The sequence below is a fragment of the Neomonachus schauinslandi genome, chromosome 16 (genome assembly GCF_002201575.2).
Source record: "Neomonachus schauinslandi chromosome 16, ASM220157v2, whole genome shotgun sequence".
Taxonomy (NCBI): Eukaryota; Metazoa; Chordata; class Mammalia; order Carnivora; family Phocidae; genus Neomonachus; species Neomonachus schauinslandi.
Window position 1 is genome coordinate 9904434 of NC_058418.1, and position 14923 is coordinate 9919356.

Here is a 14923-nt window from a genome sequence, read left to right on the forward strand (position 1 = left end):
CACACGCCCCCCCAGCCCTGGCCTCTTCAGTTGCAACAGCTGGCTCTTCAATCCTAGAATCTTAAAGCCGTTGGCCCTCCCGGTCCTCGGAGCCGGTGATATTGACAATCGAGCCTCTGAGCGCTGTCCACCGCGCCCGTGCTAGAACCTTAGCGACGTCGGTCCTTCCAGTCCCCAAACCTCAGCACCTCCCAGTCTGAGAACCTTTGCCCCGCGGACCCTTCCAGTCCAAGGACCTCAGCATCATCCCCACTTCTGTCCTTGGACGTGTAGCCCCGCTCACCCTTCCTTGGCCTCGAATCGTGGCACTGGTGATCTTTACAGATCTAGAACCTTACACCCCTAGAACCTTAGCACCGTGGACCTTTCCGGTCCAAGAACCTCAGCACCATTCCACTCCTGCATCCTTAACCCATCCATCCTTCCAGTCCTTAGCACTCTGACATTTACAAGCCGAGCCTCTGAGCGCTAGCCACCCTTCTGCGCTAGAACCTTAGCGACATCAGTCCTTCCAGTTCTTTTTTTTTTTTTTAAAGATTTTATTTATTTATTTGACAGAGAGAATGAGAGAGAGAGCACATGAGAGGGGGGAGGGTCAGAGGGAGAAGCAGGCTCCCTGCCGAGCAGGGAGCCCGAAGCGGGACTCGATCCCGGGACTCCAGGATCATGACCTGAGCCGAGGGTAGTCGCTTAACCAACTGAGCCACCCAGGCGCCCGAGTCCTTCCAGTTCTAATACCTCAGCACCCCCAGCCCAAGGACCTCAGCGTCTCAACACTTCCACCCTCGGAATCATAGCACTGCTCACCCTTCCAGTACTAGAGTCTAAGCATTGTGGATCCTTCTTGTTCTAGAAGCCTTGCATTGTTATCTTTCCATTCTTAAAACCTTAGCACCAACATCCCCACAATCTTGGCATAGTTGACCCTCAGAATTCTAGAAATCCTCAACTGCTCTCTCTTCAGATCCTAGGGCATTAGCCCTGTTGATTCTTCCAATCTTAGAACTTGAGCACTGACACTTTCAATCCTAGAACCTTAGCACCAATGAGACTTCAAATCCTAAACCTTAGCTTCATTCCCTCTTTAGAGTCTAGAACTTTGATACTGTGGATCCTTGCAGCGTTAGGACTGTAACGCTCTTGGTCCCTTGAATTCTGCCACCTTAGCACTTAGAACCTCAGCACCATTGATGCTCCCAGTCCTAAAACCTTCACATGTCGAGACTTTGGATCCTAAAACATACCCATTCTTGTGGCCAGGGGATGGAATATGATTAACCGTGACTCGGTCACCTACGCACTCTGGGGAAAGGGAACTGGCCACACCCAAACTACATGTTGGCGAGCCAGTGGGGTGGGTGGTTCTTCAAACAAGATCATCCTGCTGTCACTAGAAGAATGGGAAAGCAACAGCCGGTGACATTGACTTCCTAGATCCCCTTTGGGAATATGTGTTAAGGACACTCTCACACCACCTATGAGAGATGAGGCAGGACAGGGAGTCTGGAAAGCTTCCTGGAATGGCGGGGCAGGAGTAGGAAGATGGTGCTTCTGGCTGAGAAGATGCCACGGGCAAAAGCTTGGGGTGCGTTTGGGTGGTGGTGGGGGGGGAATAGGGAGAGGGACGGTATCACCCAGGGCAGTGTGCAAGACTGTAGCATCGGGGAGTGAGAGCTAGACCCAGGAGGCCTCCAAGGCCAGGTAAGGTGGCAGGGACAAGGAGCGGAGGCGGGAGGGAGCTTCTGTCTGGTGAAGCTGATCATGGGAGAGATCTTGTGTGCCAGACCATCAAGCCTGGACTTGACCCCTGCAAGTCTTGCCCGGACACCATTCATCAGGGAGCTGACTCAGAGAGCTGGAGCCAGGGGAGCAACAATTCCAGAGACTTCCTTTGAGGGATGAGCAAAGCCGGCCCCTAGAGAGGAAGGGAGTGGCCCAGGGTCACAAACACCCTGGGTGTGGAGGGGTTCAGTTGCCCCAATCCCCCTCTCACAGACCTCCCTGTCTCTTGTCCCCCACTCACAGAGAGGTCCTAGGGCTGGTGGACCTGGTAGCCCTGGAGAATGGGGAGCTGGGGCCCCTTCTGTCTCCCGGCACCCTGCGGGGCTTGGAGGATGAATGTGTCACAGACGTTAAGGTACTGGGGGACTTGGGAGCAGAAGGGACTCTGCAGGGAGGGAGGGGTCGCACTGGGCTTGGGGGCCTCTCCTCTCCCCTTTTGGCTACTCCCATTTCCCTTTTCCCTTTGTGGACTTCTGAGTTCTGCCCCCAAGACACAGAAACGTAAACCCCTACCGATCACTTCTGCCTTAGGTTCAATGTTGTTACCCAAGCACCCAGCCAGGCATAGAGAGCATCAGTAAAGGTTCGATACATTCCGATACTTCAAACCCAAATCGTAGAGCAAGAGTCAGTCACAGAAACCCAGCTCACGGTCCCAAAGCCTTGTGGAAGGAAGGCATCACAGCAAGCCCTGGACACAAGCAGGACAGATGGTCAGCATGATTAATAACTGGCCAGGCATGGGCACCAGTCCGCAGGATGGTCCAGCCGCGAACACCCAGCCTGGCCCTGGGGCTGTTTCCCACCTGAATTCCAGTCCTGCCTCAGCCAGAGAAATCAGAATCTTTGTAACCTGAGAGCCTAGAATCTCAGACTCCAACCTAGATTCTCAGATTCATTGAAGGGAACATTGGGCCAGCGAATCAGAGATGCATAAACCTTATGATCCCAGACCCTTGGAATTCTGGAATCACAGAATCTGACTCTCTTGAGCAAATTGTTTTGCAGAACCTGGGGAGCAGAACCTTAGGACCATCGAATAATGAGAGAATAGACCCTCAAACTCTCTGGCTATCAGATGGAGGAAGCTTAAAACTCCAGACTCTTTTTTTTTTTTTAAGATTTTATTTATTTGAGAGAGAGTGAGCAAGAGTGAGAGAGAGCACGAATGGGGGGTAGGGCCAGAGGGAGAAGCAGGCTCTCCGCTGAGCAGGGAGCCCTATGCAGGGCTCAATCCTGGGACTCTGGGATCATGACCTGAGCTGAAGGCAGACGTTTAACCGACTGAGCCCCCCAGTAGCCCCAAAACTACAGACTCTTAATATCAAGCTCCAAATCATAGACCTAGGGATGCAAAGTGCTGGGGAGGTTTTCTGGTCCAGCCTCCCTCCTCAGCATGACCTTTACAAGCTCAGGAGTAGAACCAAGACCTGCTTGGGGCTAAGCTGTAGGGACCATGGAGGGGGGAGTAGAAAAGGAGGGAGAGGGTCCCAGGCGCCCCTGCCTCCCCCCACCTTCCCACTCCAGGCTCAGACACGCGCAGCCCTGCTTCGGGTGCTGCAGGAGAATGAGGAGCACTGGGGGAGCACGGAGGACCGGCCCAGCAGCCTGGCGCAGGATGTGTGTGAGGTAGGGGGTGGGGAAGTGGAAGGAGAATCAGCAGGAAGAGTTCCCCGGGTGGGAAAGCAGGACCTCCCCCCTCCTCACCCCTTCTCCTCTCCAGCTGCTGGAAGAACACACAGAGCGAGCACCCCGCATCAGCCAGGAGTTTGGGGAGCGGATGGCCCACTGCTGCCTGGCAGGGCTAGCAGAATTCCTTCAGAGGTATGGAGGGCTGGGGGCAGGGGGACAGGGCTGGGGGGGGGGAGAGGCATCAGTACCCAGGATCCAACAGAGAGAGGAGAGATGAAAGGGAACCAAGTAAGGATGGGCAGAGGCTCATCAGTGAGGATCACAGGCTTTGCGGGGCTGAGTGCCCAGCAAGAGGCCCTCCTCCAGCGGTACTCCATCTGTCACGCACCCTCCCTTTCTCCTGTCACCAGCTTCCAGCAGCGGGTGGAGCGATTCCATGAGCATCCAGGAGTGCGGGAGCTGCTACCTGACACCTACGTCAGCAGGACCATCTCCCTGGTCAATTGCGGGCCCCCGCTGAGGTGAGAGTGCCCAGTGTGTGTGTTGAGGGAGAGGGCCAGTGGCCGTGACAAGCTGAACTGGGGCGGGGATCCCAGAGCTGGCCCAGAGTGACAGGCACATGGGGCCTTAGAAGCATAAAACCCTGGGGAGTCCTGGAAAGGACCTTAGCATCACAGAGCCCTAGAATTACGGAGTGGAGTGATCAGAACATTGGAGTGTTCTAATTATAGGAACCTAGAAGCCAGACTCAAACACTCTAGGAATTACAGATGTTTTTTTGCCTTTTTATCTTACTCTCCTTTTTTTATTAACTTATTTTTCATGCATTTGAAAAATCGGGAATGCATTTACATGGTTCACAATTCGAGATACAATAGGGCATACAGTGGAAAGCCGCCCTCCTACACGCTCCCCACCTTCCTTATTGCTAAAGTCTGCCATATCTTTGCTGGGGCACTTGATATATTTACCCATAAATATGTGTAAATAAGTGTATACATGCATATGCATACTTCATGCATATGCATATTTGTGCACGTTCATATGCATATTTCATATGCACATTCCATATATATACACAAGTAAATGTATTTCACTGTGTGAATACATATTATTCCTTTTCCTTTAAAAAAAACCCCCACAAATGGTAGACTATTGAACACACTTTTGTGCCTTTCCCCTTAACAGCTTGGAGACCTTCCTGTTAGCACGTGGAGTTCCCACATTTCCTTTTAGATCTGAACTGTGTTCCACTGTTTGGATATACCATCACGTATTTACTGTCCCCAGTGAATGGAGAGTCGGCTCCACCCTTTGGCAGAGAAAAACCTGGCACACCTGTCAATTCCCACAAACGTGGGGACTCTGAAGGACACATGCCCGGAAGGGGGCTCGCTGGGATTTTGGGCAGAAAATGCCAAGTTGCCCTCAGACCACGTTAAGGTCCTTTCAGTGATGGAGGGTCATCATTAAGAGAAGTGGGAAAGGTAGGATTTTAGAATTAGAGATGTTTAGAATCACATTCCACAGAGCTTCCATATCCCCCTAGCCTCCCAGACACCCCCTGATATCGCTCAGCCCCCAGATTCTCCCCAGAGCCCCTGACTTCCTCCAGCTCCCCATCTGACCTGTCACCCCTGTGCTCACGAAATAGAGGCCATCTAAGGAGGAAGTTGAGCAGAATATTGGAGCTCCTTGACTTGTGGCTCCTCTGATCCCCACAGGGCTCTGGCAGAGCGCCTTGCCCGGGTGGGGCCCCCCGAAAGTGAGCCAGCCCGAGAAGCAGCTGCCAGCGCTCTGGACCGCGTGACCCGGCTCTGCCACCGAGTCCTGGCTGACCTGCTGTTTCAGGAGCTGCAGGTGAGTGAGGCAGGGGGCTGGCGGGGGGTGGAGTGTGCCAGGACAGGGGAGCACCCCGCCAACCTGCAGTTCCTTTCAGCCCATGACTCAGTGTTCAGGAAACCGGGGGGGGGGGGGGGGGGGGGGAGTAGGGGGTGATGGCCTGTCATTTGGGGGGGTAAAGGGGGGTGCAGGAAGGAAGAGAGGGGAGGATATGGTCAAGGGGAGGATGGAGAGCAACCAGCAGAAGGGGCCTTGGGGATTGGGCGGAGCCCCTCCCCACTGAGGCCCCCCAAATCCCTGCCCAGCCTCTCCTAGATCCCGGAGCCCTATTTACCTCCGGGCTCCTGCGTGTGCCAGAGGGGGCTGCAGTCGGGTCGGAGGTGGGTGAGAGTATGTGGGGAGGGCGGTGGGAGTACCTGGGAATGAGAGAGGTGTGTGTATGCCTGGTTGTAACGCAGGCTCAATCCACGTTGTACATCCCAGCTCACTCAGAGCAAGAGCCAAAGTCCTTGCTGTGGTCCCCAAGTCCCCGGATGATGTTGAGCTGATCCTTCCCTCTCTGACCTCGCCTCCTCCCACCTGTCTCCTCACTTACTCTGTTCCCACCCTCCCAGCCCCCTTGCTGTTCCTTCACATGACAGAGTCTAGCACCTTTGCCCTTGCTGATCCCTCTGTTTGGACCCCTCTTCCCCCCAGGAACCACATCGACTCGCCCTCTCCCCTCTTTCAAGCCTTGACATCTGAGTCTCACCTTCTCACTGAGACCTCCTCAGACCACCCTATTCAAAACAGAAGCCCTGAGAGGATACTCCCTTCCTCACTCCCTGCTATGTTTTTCTCCAAGCACTTGCGGCCACCTGCACTCTGCTATGGCCTTTGCTTTTTTCCTTTTTTTTTTTCCCCTCCCCAATCCAACTCCTCCCACAGGAATGTTAGCTTCTCAAGGGCAGGGTTTGTTGGAATGTTTCTAAAATAACTTTTTATTATGGAAAATTTCAAACATACACAAAAGTAGGCAGAATGATAGAATGGCCCCCTGGTGGACCAGTTCCAGCAAGTTGTCAAGGCCTGGCCAGTCTTGTTTCACCTCCGCCCCCCCCCCCCCCCCCCCTGCCCCCAGATCCCCGACATCCTGTCATCATCCATCAACACTTCAGCCTGCATCTCCAAAAGATAAGAAATCCTTTTTTAAATGAACATAACCACAGTGCCGTTTTCATACCTAACACAGGGAACGATACTTCCTTAGTATCAGCAAATATATATATAATATATAATAAATATAGAGCAAATATCAGATAAGTGTTCAGATTCCCCTGACCTGCTTACAACGATCAAATGCTTAGAGTTTTGTTTGTCTCATTCTGCGCTGTGTCCCCCAAGTGTTCTCCATGTGTCCCCAGCCACCCACCCATGGCTGAGCCATAGAAAGGGCCCACACAGTGTTTGTTGAATGACTACATGGATAGGTGTGTGTGTGGATAGGAGAGTGAGTGGGGGGATTATGGGGGTGCTAGGAAAGGGGTACAGTCTTTGTTCCCGGCCTACCTGCGCTGCTTCCAAGTAGGGGGACCTGGGGCAAGTTACTTGTCCTCTTGGGGTTTCTGTTTGCTCATCTGGAAAACGGGCACAGGAATTCCAGGCTTCTGGGGGGGGGGGGGGGGGGCGGTGGCTGTTTAGGAGCAACGGGAACGTGGCTACAGAGTGCTTAGCTCCATCCAGGACCACGGGTCCTGGCTGATATCTTGCTAAAAATACAGGGTTTATAGCCACAGTGACATGCCCTGAGCCAGGCGCATGAGCTTTGGCTCATTTAATTCACACCTGCTTTTCAACAAAAGGCCCCGTCTTGGGAGGTTTGGACAGCCGGGTAACTGTTGGAATGAGAGAGCAGGAAGTGGGTGCGGGGCAGAGTTGGGGTAGGACCTGCTTTAGACCCCGTGGACGCCAACCCCGGATGTCCATTCCCCGGGGTCCGCCCAGACCGCAGCGTCTCCCCCCACGACCCCCAGAGCCATCTCAGGAACAGACCCACTGCCTGTCCCAGCTCTTGGATCACGTTCAAGTGCCTCCCTTCCCTCCCCCCACAGAAATCCTACTGCCCTGCCTCTGCTGTCTTGAAGTTATCAATAATTTTGAACAAGGGCCTTCCATTTTCATTTTGCTCTGGGCCCCACAAATTATACGGACGATCTTGCCAGCCACACCGACCTTCTTTCTGATCCTCTGACATGAAGCCTCATCTGAAATGTGATCCGCCTTCACAGGCTGATGGAGCCACTCCCTCCCACACCCCTCACCTGGCTAACTATGACCATCCTCCGGCCCCACCTCTGGTGTCCCCTCCTCCAGGAAGCCCCCCTTGACTCTCTGTGCTGACTCAGGCACCCGCTCTGGGCTTCCTAAACCGCCGGTTCCCTCGTCCCAGCCCTGACCGCTCTGGGTCCATCCTTGGGGATGGTCTGTCTCCCTCCCTGGACTGTGCGCCCCAGGAGGGCACAGCACAGCACTGCGGGTCCAGCTCTCCTCTGTGGAATTGGTAAGTGGAGAAAGAGGGTGGAAGGGAGGAGACCTAAAACCGTCCCCCATTCTGTCTCACGCAGCCCCACTTCAACAAGCTGATGCGCAGGAAGTGGTTGAACAGCCCGGAGGCCCTGGATGGCATCGTGGGCACGCTGGGCGCTCAGGCCCTGGCACTGCGCAGGATGCAGGATGAACCCTACCAGGTGCGCGGGCTCGTCGGGGGTGGGGGGGGGGGGGATGGGCGTGAGAGTCGGGGAGCGGGAGCGCGCCGCAGGGGGGAGACCCCTTCAAGGTGCGGAGCCGCTCTCTCAGCATGAGATAGGCGGCGCTCTGCGCGGGGTCTGCGGGTTGGCAGAGGTGCGGGTACTGGGGTGTTGGGTGCGGCGGCCACAGGGTTGGGGCCTCTGGCGGGGAGAACTCCGGAGAGTGGGGAGAGGGCTGGGACGCCGCAGCCTTTGGGGCCGGCAGGGGGTGTTGTAGAGCCGATTAGGGGGCAGAGGAGCAGGACGGAGGTCACCCGTTGGGAGTCGCGAGGGCTGCTGGGGGGGCTGGGGGCGACGAGGGGACGCGGCGCCCTGTGGGCAGGGGAGGGGTGCCCGGGGGGTGCCCGGGATGGGCGCGGGCGGGTGGGGAGCGGGGAGGGCGTCACCGGCTGCTCACCGGCCGTCGCGTCTCCCCCGGTCCCCAGGCGCTGGTGGCCGAGCTCCACCGGCGGGCGCTGGTGGAGTACGTGCGGCCCCTGCTCCGAGGACGCCTGCGCTGCCGCTCGGCTCGGACCCGCAGCCGCGTGGCCGGGAGGCTCCGGGAGGACTCGGCGCAGCTGCAGCGTCTGTTCCGGCGGCTGGTCAGTGCGGCCCAGGGGCGGGGGGCTCCGAAACCACGGGAAAACCTGCGCTGCCGGGAAGCCCGGACCGGATAGCCGGGGCGGAGGGCTTTCGAAGAAGGCCTTCGCCCAACTTACAGTCCACAGGGACACTTTGATCCTGGCCCTGCGCGCGTAAACGTCGGCTTGCTCCCGGCGAGAGCTCGCCTCCCGGCGCAAACCCGCATCTTGTTCCCTGTGCCCGGTGCGGGGGAGTCGATCAGTTCAGTCCCGCGAGGTGCTTAGGGCCCTACCCGGCCAGAGCTCCCACCCCCTAAAGCAGGAGCTGTTCGGAGCACAGAGAGAGGCTAAACGCAACAGAAACCCGAGAATCTTGGCGTTCCCAAATCCAAGAGTGTAAAATGACCAACTCTTATTTGTACCCAGTTGTAATCAGCAGGACCGCAAGGGCTTCACTCATCCGCATTTCCAGGACTTTCTAGCCTGCAGTACTTGGAATCGCGGGGGGCGAGGGGTGCGTCATCTTACTGAGAACGCAGGGAGGCCTCTCACACAAGTAATCCAGTTTCCCCTAAGGGTCACCTTTGGCAAACGAGGACTAGGTTTGTAGGGGTGTCCCCGAGCCCCAGATGGTCCGCAATACTGGGAGTAGATATATTTAGATTGCATTTTTCTTCACATTTCCAAAGCTTCCAGGTCCTCCCAAACCTCTGATCACGGCCTGTCCTCTGTCCCGCTTTACCGAGAGAACGAAGGCCAGGAGGGGTACGGTTTACGGGGAGGGGGACCTAGAGCCAGAGTATGAGCTTGGAGCCTTCCCCTGCAGGAGTCCCAGGCCTCGTGGCTGGATGCCGTGGTGCCCCATTTGGCCGAAGTCCTGCAGCTGGAAGACACGCCCAGCATCCAGGTGGAGGTGGGGGTGCTCGTGCGGGACTACCCCGACATCAGGTGAGAGCCCCCCACCACCCCCTAGCGCCGGCCTGGCCCCTTGTTCCTGGTGCGCCGCCGCCAGGTCGAGGACTCCGGGCCTTGGCATCCGTCCCGGCGTTTCCTGCTCTTGGGCGAGGGAGGGAGGCGGCGAGCGTGTCTGATGGCCGTTTCCTGCTGGAACCAGGGCATTATTAATACGATTTCCCTCCTTCTCCTGCCGCCGCCGCCGCCACCAGGGCTCGCAAACAAACAGGCAGTCACAGGAAGCCCAGGGCAGGGGGGGGCGCGGGGCCGCTGGCGGCAGGAAGGGCCGGCCCAGCCGGGGAGCCGCGGGGGACACAGGGACACGCACGGGCACAAGGGCGCACACGTACTGGGACAGTGGCAGGCGCCGCTCAGATCCTGGTGGATCATTTCCTCTCTGTGGGACCCTCTCCGAGCCTCTCCCAGGGGGATAATAGCACTCTTCCCATAGGATTGTTGGGGGGAATTCTCCATCATCGGTCAACATCAGCATTACCCTCGTCATCCACGGGGACAGCAGGACCAAGACCAATTCTTGTTTATTGAGTCCTTATGTCAGACCTAAGAAAGCATGGTATCAGCCCACTCTATAAGTAAGACCTATAATGAAAGTTATTTTAGAAAATGATATGCAAGTGAAAGGCAGTGCTATTCTAAATGCTTAGCACCTCTGAGGCAGGCAGGAATTAAGTAGATTACCCCAAATGCTACAGCTAGCAAGTGGCCAAGCTGGGACTTGAACCCCGGCAGGCTGGCTCAAGCTGGTGCACCTGATCACCGCCCCCCCCCCCAAATGCGATTGGTGGTGGCCGCCCTGCAGGGCTCTTTGGGCTCCCAGACATTCTGTATATTGGGAGAGACAAAACCCCACACCACCAGGGAGTGAGGCCCCCGTAGGGTTTAGGCTCCAGGGTTGAGGACTTGGGATGGAGGGTGAGGATTCTGGACGTGATGCAGGATGGACAGTTCTGGCTCTGGGGTGTGGGGCTCTTTGTCCTTGGGAAGACACAAAGCCCTGTGGAGTGCTTGGTGGGGGTGGGAATCCCAGCCTTCCTCCTGGATTGGGGTTTCTGATTTGGAATCTGCACTTGAACATGAAGCTCAGTTTGAAAGCTCTCAAGTTTTGGAGTGGTTCCAAAGCCGACTTTGGAGCTTGTCTGAGCTGGAAGGCTCTTGAGCCACATTTTTGGATGAGCAAATTTTGGAGCTGTGGTGATTCCAAACTGGGGATGTGGGGAAGAGAAGATGCCGAGCTGCATTTGAAGGGGGTAGTGAAGGCCCCAGGGCTCTGTCTGAAACGAAAGTTCTGGAAATGACTGTTAGGTTCAGGCTCTTAAGTCAAAATGTGGTGATGGTCCTGGAGTTTTGGACCCACCATCTGTTGCAGAGATGCGGGTGAAGGGAAGGCTCGTTGTGTTGGATTTACGGGCAAGGGTTGGAAAATAGAGTTAGTTTTGAGACAGAGTTTCTGGTTGAGGGCCCCCTGCCCCAAGGTTAATTTTCCTTCTGGAGTGGAACTTTGGTTGAGCAGGATTCTGGGGATGGGGTGTGGGGGGGTGAAGCGAGTGTTCCAAGGGGATCGAGGTGTTCTCATGGATGGGCTCTGGGTTGAGAGCTTGAGTTAGTATATGGGCTCTGGAACTGCAGGGGTGGAGAAGCTTCCAGACCTGGCCTGGGGGGGAGGAGGGAGGTGAGGGTTCAGATGGGAATGTGGACGAACCCTTCTGGGCAGCATCTGAGTGAAGGTAGGGGGCTGTTGGAGGTGCGAGTGAAGATGAAGTGAGGATTGCCGCTGATTCTGGGGCTTAAGCAGGTGTGAGGGGACGAGAAGGAAGCCCAGAAGTGGTCTGAGCTGAGTTGGGGCTGAAGATTGAAGGTTAATTAGGAGCTAAGACCAGGGTGCATAGGAAGACTCCTGTGCTGGGTGTAAAGGTGAGGGTTCTGGAGTCAGTTATGAGTGGAAGGATTTGGAAATGGTTGCTTAGCGAAGTTCTGGAGGGCATGCTGGTAGGAGGAGGGGCTGGGAGGAATAGAAATGGGGAGGGAATGGGGGCTGGGATGGGGGAGGGCTGGGGGTGCTGCTGGTCTGGGGAAAGAACCTGGAAGGGGGCTTTAAAGGGGCTCCAGAGCTAAGGCAGGTTCTGGGACGGATGGGGGCCAGACGGGGTTCACGGGTGGGCTGGTGTGTGTCTGGCACGGAGAACCCCACGCACCTGTCCCTTCCTCTCTCCCCAGGCGGAAGCACGTGGCAGCCCTCCTCGACATCCGCGGCCTGCACAACGCAGCCGCCCGCCAGGAGATCCTGGCCGTGGCCCGGGACCTGGAACTGTCTGAGGGGGGAGCCCTGTCACCCCCTCGGGACCGTGCCTTCTTCTCAGACATCTCCGTGCCCCGCCCACCTTTCTGCCTCGGCCTCCCTCTCTTCCTGGGCCGCCTTCCCCTCTCCCGGCTGGCCAGGCCTGGTTTGGCCTGTCTGCCCCGGCTTCGGCCTCTGTCTCCATCACGGCCCCCTACCCAACGCTGAGACTCTCCCAGCCCGCCACCTCAGTGCCCCCCATCTTTGCTGCTGACAAACCATCCTCCTGTACGGGCTCGCTCTTGACTCCCTGCCTGGGACCACAGACCTCCCCACCCTGGGGGGCATGGAAAGATCCTCAGAGGTCTTCTCGGCCACCCCTATACCCCCCAAATAGAAGAGAAACAGGCCAGAGGGAGCAAGGACTTTCCCAAGGCCATGAAGCTCATTCCCAGCACCAGCTCCCGGCCCAGTGTGCAGTGGGGGGCATTTTGGAAGGCTCTACAGAAGTATCCCAGGCCCCCCCTTTCCCCTCACCTCAAGGTCTGGCCCCAGTCCAATGTATTAAGGAATGTACGATACTTAGAATAAAGAGGTTTCTATTTAACACAAGGAAGGGCTGAGTCCCCAGTGTGTGGGGGAGGAAGGACCGGGGGCAGGGCCCAGGGCCAAGGGCTTCTCACACACCCGAGGCTGGGCTGGGGTCCAACTCCTGGGCAGGGCAGTGGAGGCTGAGAGAGGCCCCACAGGCCAGAAGCAGGCAAGGTCGTCCCATTTACCCCGAGGCCCCAGGCTGCAGGACTCCGGGGCAGGCCCTCGGCCACTCTTGGCCAGGGTCCCTCGTTTTGTCAATCCCAAAGTGCCTCTCCTTCGTTTCTGGGCCTGGTGGTTCCACCTTGGCACACCCCACCCCCCTCCATCCATCCTTAACCGGGAAGCTGTGTCAAGAGAGGAAGGAGGTTGGGGGCAGGGCTGGCGGCATCCAGGGCGCCCTCCTGGGTTGATGCAGGAAAATCTCAGGGTGGGAAAAATTCCAGCCTGATCCTGATCCCCATGGAGACCTTGAGGTCACCTCCCCGCTGACCCCTGCCTCTCCGGCCTGGTTGGACAGCCTATGATGGATGCTTCCTGGTGTGTGTGTGTGTGTTTGTGTGTGTGTGTGTTTTCCCTGAGAAGTGGGAAGGAGGAGGCAGCCAGGGGTCAGCTTTGGGGCTGGGGTTGGAACCTCACCCACATGTGAACTCAGGAAGGTGGGGACTCAGGACTCTTGGAGCCTCTGGGCTGTGTGACCTTGGGCAGGAAGCTGCCCCTCTCTGGGGAACCGCTTAACGTCTCTTTCCCTGGGCCCAGGTGAGCCATCCAGAGGACGTACCCCCCTCGCTTCCACTCCTAAGAGGACACTTTCAATGTTACTGATGTACAACAGAGGAGTTGAGGAATGAACGACGGGTCGCAATTTGTAGGCATTTCACGAAGGACCTGTGAACCTCAGTGTAGCATTATTCTTTCCAGATTTGGGTCCCCTATTTAAAAACAGCTTTATGGAAATGGGATTTGCATGCCAGACAATTCATCCCTTTGAAGATTCGATTCAGTCACCCTTGGTATATTCGCCGATTTGCGCAACCATCACCACACTCAGTGTTAGAACATTGTCATCATCCCCCAACAGAAACCCTGTACCCCTTAGCTGTCTATCCCCCTCAGGCCCTGGTGACCACTGGTCTACTTTTTGTCTTTATAGATTTGCCTATTTTGGACATTTCATATAAATGGGATCATAGAGTGTGTGTGCGTGTGTGTGTGTGTGTTAAGAACACTTAACATGAGAGGGTCACCTGGATGGCTCAGTCAGTTAAGCATCCAACTCTTGGTTTCGGCTCAGGCTGTGATCTCAGGGTCCTGAGATCAAGCCCTGCATCAGGCTCCATGCTCAGGGTGGAGTCTGCTTGAGATTCTCTCTCTCTCTTCCCCTCCCACTCGTGCTTGCTCTCTCTAAAATAAATAAATAAAATCTTAAAAAAAAAAGAACACTTAACATGAAATCTGTCCTTTTTTTTAAAAAAGATTTTATTTATTTATTTGACAGAGAGAGACACAGCGAGAGAGGGAACATAAGCAGGGGGAGAGGGAGAGGGAGAAGCAGGCTTCCCGCTGAGCAGGGAGCCCGATGCAGGGCTTGATCCCAGGACCCTGGGATCATGACCTGAGCCAAAGGCAGATGCTTAACGACTGAGCCACCCAGGAGCCCCGACATCTGCCCTCTTAACACATTTTTTGAAAAGTTTTATTTGAGTCATCTCAACACCCAATGTGGGGCTCAAACTCACGACCCTGAGATCAAGAGTCATACACTCCTCCGACTGACCCTGCCCCTTACGTGTTTGACACGGTATTGTTAACTACAGGCACTGTGTCGTGCAGTGATCTCTGGAGCTCACTCATCTTGTATAACTAACTTCATCTCCACTAAACAACTCCCCATATAACCCAGCCCCCTCCCCTGGAATCATCCTCCTCTACTCTGCTTCGGGGGGTTGGAGGATTTGAGAGAGCTCATAGAAATGGAACCATGCAGAATCTGTCCTTCTGGGACTAGGGGGTTTCCCTTAGCAGAAAATCTTCCAACTCCATCCATATTGTCACAAAGGGTCAGGATTGCCTTCTCTTCAGCCTGAATATTATTCTGTTGTATGGAGAGACCACATTTTCTTTATCCATTCGTCTGGTGATGGACATTAGGGGCTCTTTCCATAGTTTGGCTCTTTGTGAATAAACACGTGGTCTTTTGTGTCTCCCTTCTTTCACTTAGCATGATGTTTTTGAGGTTCACTCATGTTGCAGCCTGAATCAGTACGTCCTTCCCTTTTACTGTCGAATAATATGACAGTGTATGTATGCACCACATTTTATTCATCCATGTATCGGTGGATGGACATTTAGGTTGTTTCTTCTCTTTGGTTGTTATGAACATGGTGCCCCGCTTTCTTCTCGATTGCACACATTTTCTTGGTTCCCTGAGCAGCTCTGACCTTACTCTGAGCCTCAGTTTCCGCTTGAATAAAATGGGA

At 55.6% G+C, this 14923-nt stretch overlaps 1 protein-coding gene across 1 annotated transcript in view; it reads left to right on the forward strand.

Moving 5' to 3' along the window:
* EXOC3L2 (exocyst complex component 3 like 2) overlaps positions 1-12442 on the forward strand; it is a 19695-nt gene extending 7253 nt beyond the window's left edge. The window contains exons 4-12 of the mRNA XM_044911366.1: positions 2026-2137; positions 3310-3411; positions 3506-3606; positions 3825-3935; positions 5139-5274; positions 7860-7982; positions 8468-8623; positions 9429-9550; positions 11792-12442. Of these exons, the coding sequence (XP_044767301.1) occupies positions 2026-2137; positions 3310-3411; positions 3506-3606; positions 3825-3935; positions 5139-5274; positions 7860-7982; positions 8468-8623; positions 9429-9550; positions 11792-12080 (1252 nt within the window). The 3' untranslated portion in view covers positions 12081-12442. The remainder of the gene's footprint in view (positions 1-2025; positions 2138-3309; positions 3412-3505; positions 3607-3824; positions 3936-5138; positions 5275-7859; positions 7983-8467; positions 8624-9428; positions 9551-11791) is intronic.
* Positions 12443-14923: the final 2481 nt, after the last annotated feature.